We start from the raw sequence: 20,378 nt of genomic DNA, 5'->3' as shown, positions 1-20,378 counted from the left end.
TAAAGAAATATGATAAACCTGCTAGCATAAAGCAAACCCATTTATTTCTCTTGTATTTTTGTAACAGGGATCCGAAAGTGAGAATGAAAGCGTACAATCGGACCCACATTCCTTTGTGAATCATTACGCTAACGTGAATGATTCGTTAAGACAGTCGTGGAAGCGGCAAAAACCAGTTAGAAATTATTCGTCGTACACTGACTCCGAGCCCGAGGGTAGTGCTGTTGTCAGCTTAAACGGTGGACAAATTATTATGAATAATATGGCGAGGTCGAGGGCGCCATTGCCCGGTTTCTCGTCGTTCGTATAAATGATTAATATGGAAAACCTTTAATACCGAGAAATATGAAACTTTTATAATGTAGATAAGGTGCCGGTTCAGCGTAACGATACCATTCGAGAACGTGTGCCGCGGTAATTGAATTACAGTCGAGTTGTGCTGAGTACGAGATTGGTTGCTATATAATTCAATGTTAAAAAATTGTTGACCTACGAAAGGAATTTCGAAATCGATTAGACACGCGAGAAGAGACTGTTTGTTATATCTTTTTATCGTTCCCGTAGACCAAAAGACAGATTGGTAGAATTTTAATGACTCAGCACTGAAATTTAATGTACACAGAGTTAAAGACTTACGTTGAAACACGTTCATAAGTGTTTCACGCACGCTAACACTTCGTAATTTTAAATGCTTTTGGCACCACCATGTTGTGATATATTGAGATACATATTATTTATAACGACGCTAGATAAGGATCTAATGTGTATAATGAATATTTTTTACTTTTATTAAGTGAATCTGAATCAGAATTGTTCTACGGATCTCGACTAATGCAATAGTTGCATTTTATTTCAATTGGAGGAGGAACGTCGTTCTGAGCCATTTGTTAATATACTCAAAAAGCAATAGAATTAATGTTATTAGTTAACATGGAGTGACATACAGTGTAACGAAAACTGCCAGAAATAACAAAGTAATTATTCAAATGGAAAGAAACGATATTTTGAATACTTAATTAATATCGGGTGAATCAGAAATCCAACTGGAATTTCTGTTTGCATTTTTTTAGTATAAATTTTTAAAAGATTTTCTTTAGAACGTTTTAATTCGAGACATCGAATAGAAAGAAATCATATAGGAGGTCAGAATAGATTTATAAAGAATCAGGCCTATCATATCAATTTTTAATGACTTTCATATACTAAAGATATCTGAGTCTGATAATGTTATTGTAATGAATAAATAGTAAACATACGGATGTTTATGCAGAATACAGCTGCGTACATTTCTAAATATTTGTAAGGAACTTCTTACGATAATATATACTGTACATAAAAGCTTATATTAATTACGAATTAGTGATACATTATTGATACATCTGTACATTTAGTGCACAGCTTCGCCAATGTTAGGTAAAATATTGTGCTGAACAATCTATAGGCAACGTAATTTATCTTGGAATAGATACTTACCAGCTGTTTTCATTATTTTCTCTCTTTTTTTCTTTTTTTTTTAATCATGCGAAAAGCGATTTGGTCTCAATAACGTTGATATTTGCATACAAAAAACTAAGTATGCAACTGGATCGACGTTCACAGATAATATTAATTCATCTATAGCATATAATACCATACATACAGTATTGCAAAGTATCATCATACTCGGTTTTTACTCAGTTTACGACAGCTACCTTTCTTGCTGTAAAAAAATTGATCCATTGTCATTATTCTTCCACAGACGAAACAGATACTAAGAGCGAAGAACATTTCAGACTGACATTGACACACGCGTGAAATGTTTTTCTTTGTTTAGTATTGATTTTATAATGAATAGCCATATATGGAAAATTAATGGGACATTTAAAGAATATAGAAAGAAAGTTAAATCGTAGAAAACATTCTTCCGTGACAATATGCGATGAAGTTTAGAAATTTGTTATGAGAAATATACATTATGTTGAAAATATATGATTATAATTAAGAACTCGATGGCAGCTACGATGAGAAATTGATAAATGATACTTGAAACTATAATTCGTTCAGTAATTTGTATTGATTATCATTATAGTGTGCACATCTCTTTAAAAATCGTGATTAACATGTGTCATAAACTCGATTGCAAGTTATTTGGTTAATATTTACTTTCAAAAGCAATTGTAATCCTGTACTTTGAATGTATCACTCCGTATGCTGAAAGACTTGCTTTCTAGTTTCAATTAATTATACTCTTAATTTTACTGTTTATTAGTATCTGTCGTCATTACCGTCCTGTGTTATAGCGAAGTATCATTTTTATTCTAAAAATTTAAGGAACATCTTTGTAACACTGCCAATAAATATTTTAGTTGAAGAATGAGAATACTTTTTCAAACGTTTCTATGTACCAATAGCGTATTTAATCGAAGTGCATTCAAAGGATAATATACATGTACGAGATATTTCAAATACATGTTAATCTTTTAATAAAACTTATGCAATTTTATTGACAGTGCGTTATTGTAACTCCGACACATTAATATATATATATATATATATATTTAATTAAAAAGAAAAAAAGCATTTATTGATAAAAACGTTTCTCGTAAGCTTTAAACCATTTCTCAAGCTTTGGCGGACACTTTGGAAAGATTTGTTTAATTGTACTCCATACTGCGATGTCCGCTATATCAGGCTCCTTTTTATCGGATGCATTTAAGTCTAATTCATCGGCTATCGATAGCAACAATTCTTGTTTGCTTTTCAGTGTATTTTGAAAGTGTACCAAGTGACACAGATCTAATATCAAGTCGAGTCTATTTACTTTTTCTGTACACATGGAATTCTCGTAATCATGCGAACTTATTAACCTACTAATATATCTTAGAAAATTGATTTCACCAGTTATGTTGTAACCACGTAGGCCAGACACAAGTTCAAGATCTTCGACTGGAAATAAAATTGTTCATAAGTATGCATTCGTTATCGAATAGTTTTGTATATATAAATTTAATTTACCATTTTTCCAGATCACCGATAAATTGATAATATTTTTCCTAGGAGAATTTGTAATTGATTGGTAAATTAAAGGAACTTCTTCGCTGACACTCGAGTGAATGTAAGTCTGTATTCTAATATCGGTATCCATCCACACCCTTTTTAAAGCTAATGTAGAATAAGGAGGTGTCTTTGGATTTACATATATGATGAGATTCGCGCTGATTGGATCCTGGAACATTTTACAGCAATATATTATTCTTTCTTGTCTCCCCTTTTTTTTTTTTGAAGATTAACAATGTGAACATTACCTGACTGTCATGACTTTTATCGATTACTGCAGTCTGATTCGGATGTTTTAATAAATTACAAAGCGTTGACACTTGTTTCTTGAGTTCCGCGAGCTCAGCTAATATCTTTTCCTGCCTCTCTTCCAATAAATTATATTCTGGCAAGGGACTCTGAAATAAAAATATTGTTTCAAGAAATGTAAGATATCGTGTACATGGAAGCTAATAGTACAATTTTAATTTAATTTCTTTCCTCTGAACCATGCATAAAATCTAAAGAAAACATTTCAATCGATTCAGCTACACAGAAATTCTATGACTACGGCTAAATGAATTTTAGAGCTTCTAAAACCTTCAAACACAACTCGTACATAACATGCAACAATGGATTGTTCTTGAATCCAACAACACACGTATGACAATGATTTTCCTATAATCCATTTCCTAGAATTCAATTAGGATGTACCGTCAACATAATTTCCAATACTCGTGGAACCTGCATCATCCAGAATAAATTGTCATTTAAATTACAGAACCTTAAAAGCAACAGATATAAGCTGCATTCGCGATGAACGCGTGCTAGTAAAAAATTTGTTTAAAAAAAAAAAGGTACAAGAGTCACGGATTATAGATTTGACAGTTGACCAGTAACATTGTTGATTGGGACCAGTAAACAGCTACATGGTGCACACATCTTACTGGGTTAGGTTTTCTGTGTGTTTGGTTATACAACTGTACTTTGTAGCTTTCAGTGCAGTTCTAATTTAGTGAGCTTGCCCTTCTTCTATAATAATTATCTCCGCGTTCCCGCTTATCCTTTGGCCGAGCTGAATTTTTCGCATACCCGTAGCCGCGTAGTGTCCTGTTAGACGAAAAATTGGAGGGGCACGCATCGATCAAGCCTGTAGAACCATATTCCCGGTCGATCGTGATTAGTGCTTGTGGAAATTTTGGGAGGAGTCATGCACAACAAGCTCGAGACAGAAGAAAGGCTCGTAGCTACCATGCACGTTAAAATCGTAAGTAAAAAACCGACTCGATTCTAGTATAATTAGCGTTAACGCGCGTTTCCACGCCGGCATGAGAACAGAAATGATGAAAACCTTCAAAAAGTTGATAACCTGCTCTGTGATATCAGGCACGATCTCGTTCTCGGCTTCCGTATGGTCGTCGTCCCTGGATCGTTCTTCGTGAATATTTCGCATTTTGTACATCGTTTCTGAGTGATGCAACGTGTCCGGAAGAGAAACGATCGGTTTCAGAGCGTACATCGCCATTTCGTTGCGCATTTCGCTCGTTTCTACGTGGCCGATTTATAAAAAAAAAGTCGACAATTCGTCCTCACAATTGATCATCACACTCTCGTTCGTCTTTCGTATTTCTCGATTTTCGTTAGACAGCCATTTTTCTTTCATCCCCCTCCACCTGTCACTATCGCGATTTCGTGTTGCCGCCGCTGGCTTTCCGACCACCACTGCGGCCACCGTTGACATCCGTTTCAAAGATGGCGCCGTAACTGTTCGCGAAATTACTTCGTCCGAGAATTTCCTCGTTTCTGTCGGAATTCTTTGTATCCTCTTTCTGTATGATACACCGTAAAATAATCTTCTCTTATTTATGGAATTATTCGACGGAGAGAAATAGGTTGTTCTTTTCTTTCGAATAGGGAGCCATCGAGAGAACATAGACACTAAACTGTCAGTAGAAAATCATCGTGATTTATTTATACCGTTTAATTGTACCGGCGAGCACCGATTCCTTTATTCGGACGTCGCATATATTTTCTGTATTAACTTTCTTTCGTAATTATCATTATATTAATAGGAACTATTCCTGTAACGCTCCAATTGGCAACGTTCATGCTACACGTTAATCGTCGAATATGTCGCACGTGTTTGTTTACCGTCCACGTAGAATCATTCGTAGAATTCATTCGATAAAGTACGTTTGTTTCCAGTATTTGTAGAAACACAGGAACAGGAATAATCGACTGGTCTTTGGTAAAAGAGAACAGGATGCAAAATTCCCGTTTAAACTTTACAGAGTGTAGTTTGAAAGTTGGAAGATGTCGCGTTGGTCGCTTATTTTCAAGGAATTGCTAAAAGTTTATTATCGAAGAGTTTACAGGCTAAACGTGCGGGAAAATGTAGCTTCGTAAAAAACAGGATGATTTTTAATTGGTACGAGGGTAGATGTTAAAAAAATGTATACCGACGTAACGAGGAGCGAGAAATTGGAGTTCAGGTGGTGTCCTCTGTCGAAGCTTCTCCCGAACTAAGGTTAGATTTCTCTCTTGCGGGTAACAAGGAATCCGTGCGAATCGGTGAACGAACTAATTAGTTAATTGGTGGCTAATAAAAAGCATGGTATATTAAAATAGGAGGAACGGCCGAGAAACGAGAGGAAGCGGACGCGGAAAAGGCGAGAGCGTTTCATCGGAAGTGCGGTTAGAATACGCGTTTTTCCAACCGCGCATGTCGCCACCTATTGTTGATCTGACAGGATCTTGTGTAGTTACGGTGAAAGCGATTGGATCTTCTGTACGTTTCGTGAGAAATTGAAAGGCGATCAAACGGTCCTCGAGCCGCATGAATCCCATTGAAACACGTTCGCAGGGAATGCGGTTCACCCGTAGACTGTTCTAGACAGGAAAAAGGAAAACTTTACCGAAGATTTCGTCTAGATTTTGAGTAGATGCGTTCGAGGCCAGACATGGCGGCGATTCAATGAGCCAATTGGAACAGCGCTCTCTTAGGAGATCAGATATTGTAAATACCCCTTACACTCGCGTCAGTGAATGATTTTCCGTACCTAGTTTCGTCGTTATCGGTTGGAAAATCGGGTTTTTATTGTTGTGGGCGGGTGGTCGTCGTTCGTTGATAGAGAGATACAGGCCACGCAAGATCGTACGGAAACGTTGATCATGAAAGAATTGTGTTTGGTCACGTGACCGTAGCCGAAAAATGGCGCAAAGATCAGAGTACAAACATGAGTTCCATTTCATTGCTACGGTGTCATTTGTATTTGTTTACAAGCGCGCGTTTCCACAAACCACGTGTTAAGTAAGTGCCATTTCGTTGACAGTGCGTGACGGACAATGACGGGGAGAGGGTCGAAGAGACGGGGCCGACCCCCCAAGTCGGTGGTCATGGAAAGGCCGAAAAAGTTTCAATATCATCTGATGAAAAAGCCAAAATATTTGCAAAACAAAGGTTCGGAAACGCCAAACTCACAGCCGAGCACGCCGACACCATCGAGGCCGTCGTCGCCAGTTGAAAGCGAGGAGAGCAGACGGAGCACTCGAACCCGAAAATCCCGGGGACCCAGAGAGAGACATTCGCGCAAAGGCGGCCACTCAGGTTCTGGAGTCTATCACCGCCGAGGTTACAATCCCAATGTTGATTACAACGACTCCGAATATCACTATGGCTCGGATTTCGGCGACGAGTCCAGTGAGAAGAGCGAAGTGGAAGAGGATCCCCTGCAAAGTGACGTGGAGTCATCGGAGAGTATAGAGGAACCTGACCCGTCGAGTGACAGTGACTTTTCTCTCTCCAGTTACAGTACCACCAGCGGTACACCCCGTAAAACATTGCTTAGTCAACAGAGGCCGCCGAGCCCTGAACCGTTGTGGCTTCAGAACAGGGAACTGCCACCTCTAGTAATACCTAAATCTTCAGATGACCTATTAGTACCTAAAGAATACGTTATGCCTTCTTTATCTATTTATGAAGTATTAAGACACTTCCGCACTTTGGTACGACTATCGGCCTTTAGGTTTGAAGATTTCTGCGCTGCCCTCATTTGCGAGGATCAAACCAACTTGCTGGCAGAGATACATATTATGCTTATCAAAGCTCTCCTTAGGGAGGAGGATTCTCAACAGACACACTTTGGTCCTCTCGATCAGAAAGACTCTGTAAATGTTAGTTTATATTTTGTGGATTCTATGAGTTGGCCAGAAGCGTTACGCTCTTACGTAGAAAGTGATAAGAGTTTCGATGAAAACGTTCTACACATTTTGTCAACATCCGAATACCCGTTTACTTCCATCGAGGATAGGATCAAGGTGCTTCAATTCTTAACAGATCAGTTTTTAATCACAAATCCTGTAAGAGAAGATCTATTACACGAAGGTATATTAAACAATATTTCGTGTTGCTTTATTATGTTTATTTAACAAATTCTTATGTCCAGTCAGCAGGAGAGATCGATGTGTCCATGCTGAAAAGTTGATTATTTTTCTTTTTTTTTTATTTCATACTTATGTCATTCTCATTCGAGCTACACTGCTGTGTTCATACATATATAAAAACTATATTTTCTAGGAAACATGCATTACGACGATCACTGTAGAGTTTGTCACCGTCTGGGAGATTTGCTGTGTTGCGAAACCTGCCCAGCTGTATTCCACTTAGAGTGCGTTGAACCTCCATTAGTCGATGTTCCCACAGAAGACTGGCAGTGCAGTACATGTAAAGCTCATAAAGTTACCGGTGTTGCGGATTGTATACCTGACGTTGAAAAGAATGGCTCGTTATGTCGACAGGAACATTTAGGTTTCGATAGACATGGCAGAAAATATTGGTTTCTTGCAAGAAGAATTTTTGTGTAAGACATATTTTGCTGTACGATCGTGAAATATCATTCAAATTACTTCTTTAAATTCATAACATACTATTACATTCTTTACAGTGAAAGCGAAGATGGAGAGGTTTGGTACTACAGTACACCTTTACAGCTAGAAGAATTAATGCTTACCTTAGACCGTAATGAAATGGAAGTTGCACTGTATCGTGAGCTATCTGATTACAAAGATGAAATTGTACGCCAAATGGAACTTACGGAATCAATCACTAATCAATTCAAGGGTAACAAGAAATCATACTTGGAAGTAGAAAACAGTGAGTTTCAACGTATATCCCTCAGCATTTCTTACGAATCCTTAAGATGCATTATTTAATATCTTCTTTAATCTAGGTCTTATACTAAAATTGCAAAAAGAACGACAGGAGAAACAGGAAAAAGAGGAAGAAGAGAAGAAGGAGAAACAGAGGCAAGAAGCTGAAGACATGGTACGGAGAATACACGAAGGTTCGGATTCTCTTGAAGAACAGTTGGCAGCTGTGACGGATCAACAAGAAGCAAAACCAACCGAAGAGTCGACTACAAGAGAAAATGCTCCTGAAGCGGCGGCAGAAAATGCGGAAGTGGATAGTGTAGATACTGATGTAGACGCAGCGAACAAAGGTGCCAAAGTTGGTGCATCCACTTCATCGTCCGAAGAAATCGACGAGGAAGCCTTAGAAGGGGAAGAGAGTGTTTCAAAAATTGGTAAAGATGGTAAGAAGCATACAATTGTAACGAGGTCAAAGACAGGGTCTTTACAACCTAGAACGTTCAACATGGACGATTTGAAGAGACGTACCGGTACACAAATGTCGAAAGAAGAATTGGAGAAGTTGGATAAAAGTTTAAAAGAAGAGGGAGATGGCACACGATTGACCAGGCAAAAAGCTCATCAAATAGCTTCGGGCACTCATCTGTTCAAATTAGGAATGGACAACAACTTCAAGTCGTATGTGAATCAGTACAGTACCAATCCTATCGCTCTAAATAAAGCTCAGCGCAACGAGGAACGAGACAAGAAGAGACATTTGTCGCACAAATTTTCGCTTACTCAAGCATCCGAATTCAAGTGGGTAGGAAGTCTGACGGGAACCCGTGCTCTTCTGGTTAGCACTCTTCGTCAGACGATTCTTCAGCTTGAAAGTAGTATTCAGGCACCGTATATGCACACTAACTGGCCTCTTCTGCGTAAGCCGTGGACTACAGCAGTCGGTGCTTGCGTCAATCCCAGAGATTTCGCACGCGCTCTTATCGTATTGCAGGCGTGCATTAAATCAGTGGTGTTCGCTAGCGTGTGGCACGACCAACTTGGACACGTAAAACTACAGAGAGTGACAGCTCTCGAGAGAGAAGAGAAGAAGCGGCAAGATAAGAAAGATAAGAAGGAGAGAGAAGACGAAGAAGAACGTAACCGTTTATATAATTTTGTTAAATACACATTGGGCTTGAAGCATCAAGTTTGGAAACAGAAAGGAGAAGAGTACAGGATTCACGGGCAAGGTGGTTGGCTATGGGTGTCTGCTAGTCGCCGTTACAAATTCTCCGACATGACGAAATTAGGTCTTCGGATGGGTCCTCAGAAAGTTATGGTGCAAATCAGGGATCAGGAAGGATTAAAAATATTAGCTTTGGATCCTCCTACGTATGAGTTCTTAATCAAGGAGTATTGTCCATCGAAGAAGGAAGATAACAACGTAGAAATAAAGATCAAGGAAGAGATCAAAGAGGAGGAGTCCTCCAAAGACGCAATGGACACAACAATAAAACAGGAATGCAAGATGGAGAACGTGAAAGCTGAACCAACAGAAGACAAAGCAAATAACGCAGAAGCCACTACGAAGACAAACGAGGCGGAAGCCAAAACAGAATCGCAACCAGTCAAGCAAGAAACAAAGATGAATTTATCATGTACGTATTACGAACAATGTTTACTCAATCAATTCCAATTTTTCAATTTAAATTCCTTGAATTTTTCCTATTAACTCGATTCATCTTTTTGTAGTTTTAGCTGGTATAAAAATCGAGAAAGTGTTCACTCCGATCAGAGAATTCGAAGAGATCGACATTACTAAAGCGTTAACTACCAACGGAAGACTCCATTATCCAAAAATCGCCAAAAAGACGAGAATCGATGATTTTCTAGCGCGTAGAACCCATTTGAAGCTTTTGGAGGAAAGGAGATTATTGCAGACTGTGAGTGGATGTAATTTTATCAGCGGCAATGATTGAGATTCAACTTTGACCGACTGTTCGTACGCGTTTCCTTTGAATTAACGCGTAGTTGTATTTCAGGAGAAATCAAAAGAGCAGCAGAATCAAGCCACGAGTCAGAAGGCTGAAGGAGAGTCCGAGGTTGACATCGAGAATAACGAAGAAAGCGACACGGATGGCGGTGAGCATACTTTGCAAAGTATCCTCACGGGGAAGCAGCCCAGCAAAACCATATCCACGTCGGCTAGAGAGATGTTGGCCGTAATAGGGAAACGTATTCAGCACGTGAAAGCGCAGTACGCGAACATTATGAGGCTTACTAAAAACAGCAATTGTTATTCACGATACTGCAACATGACGGCGCCGCCGGGAAAAACTGGGACTACAACGCAAAGCCTGACGTCCACGTGTTACTCCCCCATATGTCTTCAAAAGGCTAGGCTGAAACGTGATCTTATTACGCTACTAAGGAAGGCCAACGCTTTGAATAACAATCAGTCGTCGGCGAGTTTAGTGGTTAGCACGCCTGCGGTACAGGCGCAGCAAAGTGGAATAAAAACGGAAGGGAGCGACGAAAGTAAGGAGGCGATCAAGAAGGATCTGGAATCTGCGGTGGCACTGGCGACCCACTGCAAGGAAGAGACTCCCGCCACCAATGTATTATCGCCTCCCGCCAAGAAAATAAAACTTGAATCCAATGCGGTGAGCTATTGTATATATATATATATTGTACATATACAATATTGTACATATATCTATCTATATATATATATTCAAGTATATTGATATTAGTATATTTCAAATGTAACGATACACTAAATATTTGATTCCTTTTCAGAAAGCTGATGGAAGTTCAGAAAACACAGATACGGTAACAACAACGACAAATAATGTTGTCACTACCACCACGGTAACTACAACACAGCAGACTGTAAAAACCGTAGACGGCGTAGTCCAGAGTATGCGGGAGAACACAACTTCCCAGAATTCGGTTACATTTTCTACCGAAACCAAAACTAGGTAACAATGTCTTTCTTTAAGAGACGTTTGCGATCGAAATGAATTTCTCAATTTAACGATGTCGTTAATGTTAATAGCACAGGGCAAAAGACGACGATCGTGAATCGAAGAGGCAGAACCGTGCAGAGAAGTACAGTGGCCAAAGAACTGAACGCGGATGGTACAGAAAGAGTGTACAGTGCTGTGTCGACCGAAGGGAAAGTCTATTTGAAGAAAGTCTCGATTTCTTTGGCGGATAGAAAAAAGAAACGTACTCCTGTCAAGTACCCTTTGTGTTCGACGTTCTGCACGAAAAACAAACATCGTAGTATACTGTTACTTCCGCAACACGAATTGCGAAAATTGGCCAGGGTCGGTGGACGAATGCCAGTTCAAGGATTCCATCATGTGGCCAAGGTACGTTTCATTGAATTCCATAATCATTTGAAAAAGAAGAAATTCGTTCGTTTATTCATTTCATTTGAATTGATTTCAGGCAAACATGTCCGTGTGGCCGTATCCTTGTCCTAGACCACTGTTCAAGACCTGTTGGTTGTACCGAACGGTGGGCATTAAATCTTTGGCCGCGGCAGCCCTTCAGTTGAGAATACTATGGGGATGCCTTCGATGGGACGATATGGCTACGAAGCCATTATCTACGGATGGCAAACATCAGATTACAACGGACACAGAGATTATGTCATTAGAGATTTTAAAACATCGCCACGTTGGTCAATTTTTAGATAAAACACAGTACTTACGCCGGAAGGTGGTCATACCTTTGGAATTGCCGAAGCAAGTCAGAGGTCAGTCTAACGGATAAGTCGATGAAACAGCCAGGGTTTCAATGGAACTCATTGTGTTTTACGTTTCGCAGAAGTAACATCTATAAGAAGTGGTCTTAGAAAAAGGAAGCGACCAGAGTCGCCACAGAGCACCGAACCACAGGTTACAGAGGAATGGGTCGACGAAGATAAATTAGAATTATGGGAAATCAAACAGTACGGTGACAGGTATGCTAACAGAAACATTCCAGACATTCTTATCGAAAGTTTCTTCTAGAAATTGTTGCCTTTCAAAGTATCGTCACGTCGATTCACTTTCTATTATATTTTCGAATTTACTTAACACAAATAAGTCGTAACGAGAAGTTGCATTCGGCTCCTGACACTTTCACCTTATAAAATCACTCGATGTCTGACCTATCCCCGTTTAACACCATCTGATACTAACCCTCCGCTTGATGTGTGTCCTCTCCAGGTTAGAGAAGGCTAATGCCCAGATTATTACTAGGAGTCGATCCGGTCAGCCACAATCTGCAGGTGCTGGTTCTAACAGAAATTCAGGATCCACCACTGGCATTGGCGATCAGCTTGTCAGCGGTAAAGCAACACCGGAAGAGATCAAAGAGAAAATGGAGCAACAGTTGCGCATGCAGAGAGCCGCTCACCAACAGAAGAGAGCTCTAGAAACCTTGAAGAGTCCGGCTAACTCTGCTTCACCTACGCAACTCGTTAAAGTCACTGCTAACTCTGGCCATGGTGAGACTCAGTTTCGTCAGTTAAATCTGTCTTCTAATAAAGTATCGTCGGTTTTAAAATATTCATTGTTCATCCATAGACGGCGCGGTGAAATTAGTTTCGAAGGTTGCTATACCAGCGAATCCAAATAGCGGAACAAAATCACAGTTGACTTCTCTTCTGACGACTCCTACGCAGAGCAAGACTTTGATTGGAACCAGACGTATCTATATGACGAAATGTAAATATCACGTAAATATTAAACGAATATGCATGAGTATAGAATATTCTAGTAAACATTAATATTATCTGTGCTTTAAATAGCGGCTGATGGTACAACGAAAGTTGTTTCCGGGCCAACGAGCATTTTACCTAAGACTCAATTGCAAAGTGGCAATCAGCAGTCATTGATCAAGGTTCCCGGGCAAGCAGGTATTTATTCGAATCAGTGGTTACATTTGGCTGTAACAGAAGCAAATTTGTAACCCTGTTTTTCTTTTGCAAAATAGCACCTGTACAACAAATTCAACAGAAGGTACAGATTTTGAGAGGTCCGGATGGAAAGCTGCAAGTTCGAGGTTTAATGCCTGGCCAGCAATTAGTTCAAATGCCTGATGGAAAATTGCACGTGTTGAACACTGGTCAAGCGATCACTACAACCCCGGCGCAATCAGCTGCGAATAGTTCAACTACACAGGTAGAATCCGTGAAACAGTAGAATATGAGTAAGGTACAAGAACGATAGTGTTTATTAAATTATAACGATTGTCCCAAGGCGAAAACAGCAACCACCACGGCAACTAAATCCACGTCCAACGCCACCGCTAGTAAGACTAGTCCAACCAAGGCAGCAGCGAATGCAACGCAACAGGCAGCGCAACAATCGCAAGCACAGACTCAGCAGGCCGTGCAACGTACAACAACAACTGTGGCTATCGCGACACCTACTCAAACGACAAAAAATGCTATTGTAGTGGCTAACACTGGACAAATTGTACAGGGCGCACAGGTACGTGTATATTGTCAATGTAAACTGAGTCATCACGGATATTAATGTATTATTAATTTATAGGTTTTATCCTCCAGTGGTCAAGTGATCAGCGGAAACCAAATAGTAGTGACCAACGCTAACCTGGCTCAGCAACTTGCAACGGGTAAAGCTCAAATAACGACAATCGGCGGTCATCAAGTGGTAATCCGTAGCACGCCTACAGGCAATCAAATTGTGCATTTAAACTCAGCAAATAGTAGTATTATAGTGAAAAATACTATCACCCCGAGTAAGCAACAAGGTTTGTTCTTTTAATCTATATATAGCTAAGTATGAGAATTTACAAAAATATTGTTCAACGTTAAATGATCTTTTTCTTGTGTACAGTTCCTGCACTACAAACTGCTCAAACAACAACAACAACAACAACGGGAGCACAATCGACTGAAACAACAAATGGTACTGTTGGCAGCAACGCTACTACGAATGCAAACGCGAGTAATACGACTGTGTCCAATCAGAGCTCTACCGCTCCAGCACCTGGAAGTGTAGAGGCATCGTTGTTGGCCGGTCAACCGCCAGGCACTGTCATTAAATGCGTTACCGCTCAAGTTATACAGACGACTCAAGGACCTCGCATAGTTTTACAAGGTTTACAGGGTGCGGATTTTACACCACAACAACTTGCAATGGTGCAACAGCAGGTCAAACAACAGTTACTTAAAGGTTCGGAAATGAAAGATTTTGTATGAAGATGTTAATATTGTTGACGTGTTTGTAACGTGCGCAACTGTCTTTCCAGCTCAAGCCACTACAGGAAAGCAAGGTGTGTTAGGGCCTACTAAAATTTATTTGGCTGTTCAACCAGCGCCGAATAGTCAACAAGCTTTACAGAATTCTCAAAGTTCCACCACAGTAAATACTCCTGCTACCCCAATGGCGAAAACACAGACTGCGCAACAGTCGGTCGTTTCACCTCCAGCGGCAACTGGTTTGTATCTGCAATTCCCGATTTCTGAATGTATTCGATGTACAAATGCAGGTGAATGATTGTAAATTTGTATTGTTCGACAGAGCCACAAACCGGAGCAGAAAGCATTCCAGAGCTTCCAGCGACAGCTACGCCAATTTCCCCGGAGAAACCGAAGGTAGTTGTCCAGCAAGTTGGCCAACCGAGTGTCCCTTCCGAAGAGGACTCTCAGAAAACAACCGTAGCCAACGGTCAACAACCGTTGCAGACTTTGAAGGAAGGAAGCGACTCTTCAGGCAATAAATTTATTTTAACACCAGACTACATTCAGCAAAGTTAGTTGCTAGTCACACTGATTTGGCTAATTACTCTTTGCTCGGTGTGATGTTAATGTAATTATGATGACCGGATTGTTTTCAGCTATAAAAAATGCTTTGAAACAAGAGAACCTGAACCCGGAGATAGAAGAGAAGCTGCTGCAGCTGCAACGATACCAAGAGAAACAAATGAAAGGCAGCGTCGAAAATTCGGTGGCCACCAATCAAACTCACACCACGCCCACGGTTACTACCCCACGTGTCCCATCTCGTAAAAGACCAGCACCCACTAACATTCCAACAACAACTACACCGACTAGCATACAATCATCGACGAACGACCAGGACGCGAACTGGGAAACGCCTAGAAAGAAACCCGCGATAAAACAGGAAAATCGTGAGACGCCAAAGTAAGGTTATATTTAGAGGGAAGATTATATTTAAAGGAAAGACACTGATATGTATATATATTATTCATTGTTTCGCGCAGAGTACAAAAAGTCGTAGAACAAACGGAGAATGAGTCTGTACCGAAGAATCGAGCAGCAAAGCTGAAGGACAGTCAAGAATTGAGAAGAAAGCAACAGATGCATTCGAGAATGCAGGTTTTACTGTTTAGACATAAAGAGCTGCTTAAGAAGGATATCCTAAAAAAGAGGGCGTTGCTCGAGAAAGAGTTGCAAATAGACATTCAAGTACGTCGGTTGAAGTATCTCGTTGTGATTCCTGTTAGAAGCGTAACTTAATGATATTCTTTTATGGGACATAGAAGGACCTATCGGCTGAACTAGCGTCAAGAACGAAAGCGGAAAGACACAAACAGGACGAAGTTAAAGTGGGGAGCGCAAAGCGTAAAGCTAATGCTCAGATAGCTCAACAAGTTAGCCCCCCGAATAGAGGTGGCAGGCCAAAGAAGTATAAAGCGCAAGGGAGTAGCACCACACCACCGGGTGCCTCGACAGCAGCCGCCACTAATAGAATTAAAAAAGAAAAGTTGTATTGCTTGTGCAGAACACCTTACGATGAGACCAAGTAAGCATTCAGATACAAGCTTTCCTCTGTAGCGTGTATACATACGTATATATATACATGTACATATATACATATATACATATATATTTTTCTTGTAATGAGTGTAACTATTTGCCCGGACTAGATTCTATGTAGGATGCGATCTTTGTAATAATTGGTTTCACGGAGATTGCGTGGGTATCACGGAAGAAATGTGTAAAACCCTTTCCGAATTTGTTTGTACCGAGTGCAGACATGCGAGAGACACGCAAGAATTGTATTGTCTTTGTAAACAGCCATACGACGAATCTCAGTATGTCATGTGCAGTAAAAGTTATAGTGACAATTATATTAAATCTTTATTTCCTGTCGAGACAAGTGTATTGACGTTAACTGTTTCCTGTGTTCATAGGTTTTATATATGCTGCGACAAATGTCAGGATTGGTTCCATGGTCGATGCGTGGGTATTCTTCAGTCGGAAGCCGAGAATATAGACGAATACGTTTGTCCGAATTGCCAACGAAATTCCTCTGTTAATTTTGCTAACATGAAAAACCTAAATGCGAAAGATCTCGATCTTCTGAAGAAATTAATTAAACAGATACAGGTAAAGTGACTGTAGAACCAAACAAATAATTCACTTCTGTCGAGATAAAAGATGTAAACAATATGAAATAATATTAATGTAATAAATGGCGTGTGTGTGTGATGTTCAGGCACATAAGAGCGCCTGGCCATTTATGGAACCCGTGGACCCAAATGAAGCTCCTGACTATTATAAAGTTATAAAAGAACCAATGGGTAAGCCTTTAAATTCACTGATCATTACTATCGCTTCCATCGAACAGTCTATACACGAGTTTCTCTTATTTAATCGAATACATAAATTCCAGACTTGCAGACAATTGAGTTGAGGATAAACGATAGATCTTACAAGAAGTTGAGCGAGTTCATTGGGGACATGACGAAAATATTCGACAACTGTCGTTATTACAATCCGAAAGAATCGCCATTCTTTAAGTGCGCGGAATCTTTAGAAACGTACTTTGTCCATAAAATCAAGAGCTTGAGAGAAAAGTTTTCCGAAGGAAAGTAAAGCATTCGAACGGGGTGCGGAAGAGCAACTACGAATAAGAGGTAGAAGTGAACGCGAAGTATCAGTCGTTTAATTTCTATAACGGGGAAATGATCGATTTGTGCCAGTACACGTAAAAAGAGAGACATTGCAAGTAGCCATAAGATCGTACTCATACGACACATTAGTCCAATATTTATTAGAGTTGTGTGAACAGTTTGATTTGCCTTCGCGAGAGCGAACTTTATTTCAATTGTGCCGCATAATGAATTTTGGACCATGCTTAGACTATCTTTATCGCAATCGTATCATTTAGAAACGTTCAATTATAAACTAATGGAAGAGCAGTTTTTGCTTGAAGAAAAACGAATGAATTATCGATACGATTCTAATGAAAAAAAATTATCAATATCCGTTGTATCGTATGTTACATCGAATAACATCTTGGTGGAGCTAGGCATCAACACAATACTTGCCAAGTATTTTTCCATATTCGATGGGAATAAGATGTATAAGAGAATACGTGCAATAGGAAATTATTTCTTCCGTTACGTTACATTTCGTTGAAGGAAGGACTTCGTTCGGTTGTATTTGTAAATAAAAAAGAAACGTTAATGAATTGTGGTTCAGAATTCATTTGCCGCGCACGAGCATTACTATTTATGTACATCTATTGAATACATGTATTTATGCATGTTACGAAGATAATTATCAAATATATCAAATCAGTGCCACTGAATGATTAGAGCAATGAGTTTTTAGTAACCCAGTGCGAATACGCGAGAGAGGAAACATAGGTTGTCATCGAGAAAATTCATTCGCATACGAACTAAGTGAAAGAAAAGAAAGTAAACCGAGAAAAACGGGGTTCGATTGCTACAACGTTCATCACATTTTATTCGATAGAAAGAAAGAAAAACTGAAAAAATCAATTTTCTCTCATATATAGGTACATATATGGAATATTTAGCAAGCGCATAATAAATTGTACAAATTTGTTTATTGTGCTCACAAGTAACTATTATTATGTTGTTTTATCACAAATTTTCTATAAAATTGTTTATAAGTAACACGTACGATGTTAGCTCGTAAGTGGACAGGGCGTCAGTCCTGTTTTGTACATAAATATATTCAAGTAGAAATGTCTATAAGGTGATAGACTATAGAATTTTTGTTCTGATAAGACGAGAATATATAGAAAAAAACGATGAAAGGTCAGTTGAGAACACAGCAAACTGATTATCAATGAATATATTGTTTATATTTTAGCTATTAAATTACCACTCATGAAAATTAGTGAAAAAACCGAAGCTGTACTACACTGTACATGTGCGAGTATATTCGTTATCTATAATCTCGATGAATATAAACAGGCAATATTATTTCGTGGACATACATACATACATACATACATACATAATATACATATATATATATACAGCTAAATATATATATATGTATATGTACAAGTATATATACATATAATTAAAGAAGCAAAACTCAATGAAATCGCTTCAAGAGTTTCACTAGCGAAGTATAAGAGTGAAAGTAAAAAAATAGTTGAATATTCGACTCTGCCGTCGGAAAACGAGAACTTTCCGCGAACGAGAACTTTACACCTGAGACGCTCGTATCCGCGGAGGTCTAAAGTATTCACTCGAAGGGAAGAAGGAATTCGTTGAACGCTCGAGACGTGTTTTCTGACAGTAAGAATCAAGAGCTTCGTGTACGTACATTTCTGTGTGTTTCACGGATCCTTTGACGCGTTCTCATCCGTCGTCGATCCATTCGTTTAAGCGAGAAAGAAAAGCAGATCGCTCAAAACAGGTTGTACATTTTCGCCAGGATAATGCTTGTACAGTATTTTTAATTGAAAGTTCACACCGAGCCTGGCATTGATCTGTTTTTTACCTTGAACGTTCGATTATAGTTACAGAATACCATAGTCCGTTACTTTGCCCAGGTTTATACACCGCACTAGCTCTACTAAACTCGGTCCGAGTGGTCGTACCATTATTAATCGATGCGTCTCTCGTACACACACAAACACAAACAAACAAACAAACACACACACACACACACAAACACACAATGCACCTTTTTATTATTGCAACAAATTTTCTTTTAAAATCTTACCCTTCGAATAACCGATATTCATTGTTCAATTTCGTTCCACGCTCTTAATTCTTTGCTATGTTCTTTGCTGCTTCTAACGTTCCTCGACGTTCCATGTAAATTTCTATTAAACTACGTCCGATCGACGACGCATAGCAAAGAGTTAAGGCGAGTGTGATTTTTAAACGGAATTTTATTTCGGGCGACGATAAAACCGAACGGTTCGGTTGTTCAGATGACAGAACGAACGCGTATATAGCTGGGAATTGTTTCACGTTGCCTCGGAACACTTCCAACTTCTGTAGACTTACGAACAAATATTAATAACGTATAATATTAATAAGTATTCGTGCTAAGATACTTGCGAGCGGATTGATGCGCCGATCGAGAAACAACGTCGTGTACTAGCTTTATTTATATTCCGAGGCAAACGAAAGACCTCCCGTTGGATCTGGACAACCGAACCCCGTTGGTATCTCGACAAGACGCACGTTATATCGCCTGATCGTTTCTAAGATACGTCGGATCACCGTTGGAGCCATGAATCCATCGATGGCGATGTCGGCCGGGCTACGATCATTCTGTCGGGGGGGGATTCCTTTCTTACGTAGACGCGCGACATGTTCGACGATGTGTATCGGAATAATGTTTCTTCTGTAAAAAAAATTGTAGAAACGATATCAGACGTGTATTAGATATTTAGCCGTGTAAGTTCTGGCATGCTACTGAAGTGTAAAAACCGGGTGAAGAGAGGGGATCGCAGCCGTGTATATTTTACGCTGCTCCATTTTCACTCCTTCGCTTATTAATCATGTAACAAGGTGTTTATTTCTGTTAAGGAAAAAGCAACAAAGTGTGATTACATAACTATATTCGTCTAAATCTAATACTACTAGTTTATAATAAATATATTTGTACTAATTTTAATCATAAACTTTGTTGTTTTTATTGCACTATAAATATAAGTTAGAGGAAAAGCATAGTATGTTAATTTACCTTTTTTAATTTGTAATTGCTTACAAAATAATAAAACTGCTGTATGACAGTGGCTTCATGAAACTTGACACGGAATCTTACAATTAATACCGTTCAGTAGTGTACATTTCATTTCGTCTCACGTATGTACAAAGAAACAATGTCTGTCTCTCTATCTCTCTCTCTCTTTCTCTCTCTTTCTCTCTCTGTGTGTGTACCATCTTTTCTCTTTTATTGTCGGATAGACGTTAGACTTTCGTACCACTTTGAAGTTTAATCCTTACTAAAACGTGCATCAACA

At 39.4% G+C, this 20,378-nt stretch overlaps 3 protein-coding genes across 21 annotated transcripts in view; 2 read left to right on the top strand and 1 right to left on the bottom strand.

Annotated features, from left to right (window-relative positions):
• sdk (sidekick cell adhesion molecule) overlaps positions 1 to 2,100 on the top strand; it is a 41,707-nt gene extending 39,607 nt beyond the window's left edge. For all 5 annotated transcript variants that reach the window (XM_031992454.2, XM_031992453.2, XM_031992451.2 and 2 more), the window contains one exon: positions 68 to 2,100. In XM_031992454.2, the coding sequence (XP_031848314.1) occupies positions 68 to 310 (243 nt within the window). In that variant the 3' untranslated portion in view covers positions 311 to 2,100. The remainder of the gene's footprint in view (positions 1 to 67) is intronic.
• LOC116433845 (putative aminoacyl tRNA synthase complex-interacting multifunctional protein 2) lies at positions 28 to 4,960 on the bottom strand. Of its 7 annotated transcripts, XM_076372075.1 has the most exons (6): positions 4,367 to 4,953; positions 3,730 to 3,759; positions 3,285 to 3,434; positions 2,995 to 3,205; positions 2,878 to 2,925; positions 28 to 1,699 (listed from the first exon to the last, which is right to left on the bottom strand). In XM_076372075.1, exons 1-6 carry the CDS (start codon positions 4,550 to 4,552, stop codon positions 1,674 to 1,676), a joined length of 651 nt encoding a protein of 216 aa, XP_076228190.1. In that variant the 5' UTR covers positions 4,553 to 4,953; the 3' UTR covers positions 28 to 1,673. The 7 variants fall into 7 exon arrangements, with proteins under 7 accessions (XP_076228190.1, XP_076228184.1, XP_076228185.1 ...); XM_076372069.1 differs by lacking the exon at positions 28 to 1,699 and having other exon boundaries at positions 2,523 to 2,925; positions 4,367 to 4,960; XM_076372070.1 differs by lacking the exon at positions 28 to 1,699 and having other exon boundaries at positions 2,523 to 2,925; positions 4,385 to 4,959.
• Positions 4,054 to 20,164, top strand: E(bx) (nucleosome-remodeling factor subunit NURF301 E(bx)). Of its 9 annotated transcripts, XM_031992498.2 has the most exons (28): positions 5,303 to 5,542; positions 5,644 to 6,031; positions 6,348 to 7,399; positions 7,592 to 7,874; positions 7,959 to 8,167; positions 8,244 to 9,800; positions 9,895 to 10,085; positions 10,185 to 10,805; positions 10,942 to 11,123; positions 11,201 to 11,519; positions 11,599 to 11,908; positions 11,980 to 12,115; positions 12,363 to 12,643; positions 12,723 to 12,863; positions 12,947 to 13,054; positions 13,132 to 13,319; positions 13,398 to 13,631; positions 13,695 to 13,914; positions 14,001 to 14,339; positions 14,416 to 14,604; positions 14,688 to 14,918; positions 15,004 to 15,310; positions 15,391 to 15,595; positions 15,670 to 15,932; positions 16,057 to 16,224; positions 16,324 to 16,519; positions 16,629 to 16,713; positions 16,806 to 20,164. In XM_031992498.2, exons 3-28 carry the CDS (start codon positions 6,361 to 6,363, stop codon positions 17,006 to 17,008), a joined length of 8,205 nt encoding a protein of 2,734 aa, XP_031848358.1. In that variant the 5' UTR covers positions 5,303 to 5,542; positions 5,644 to 6,031; positions 6,348 to 6,360; the 3' UTR covers positions 17,009 to 20,164. The 9 variants fall into 9 exon arrangements, with proteins under 9 accessions (XP_031848354.1, XP_031848363.1, XP_031848358.1 ...); XM_031992494.2 differs by lacking the exons at positions 5,303 to 5,542; positions 5,644 to 6,031 and adding an exon at positions 4,054 to 4,282; XM_031992496.2 differs by lacking the exon at positions 5,644 to 6,031.
• Positions 20,165 to 20,378: the final 214 nt, after the last annotated feature.

This window comes from Nomia melanderi, chromosome 11, assembly GCF_051020985.1.
Source record: "Nomia melanderi isolate GNS246 chromosome 11, iyNomMela1, whole genome shotgun sequence".
Classification (NCBI taxonomy): Eukaryota; Metazoa; Arthropoda; class Insecta; order Hymenoptera; family Halictidae; genus Nomia; species Nomia melanderi.
This window is presented reverse-complemented; position numbering and strand designations above follow the sequence as displayed.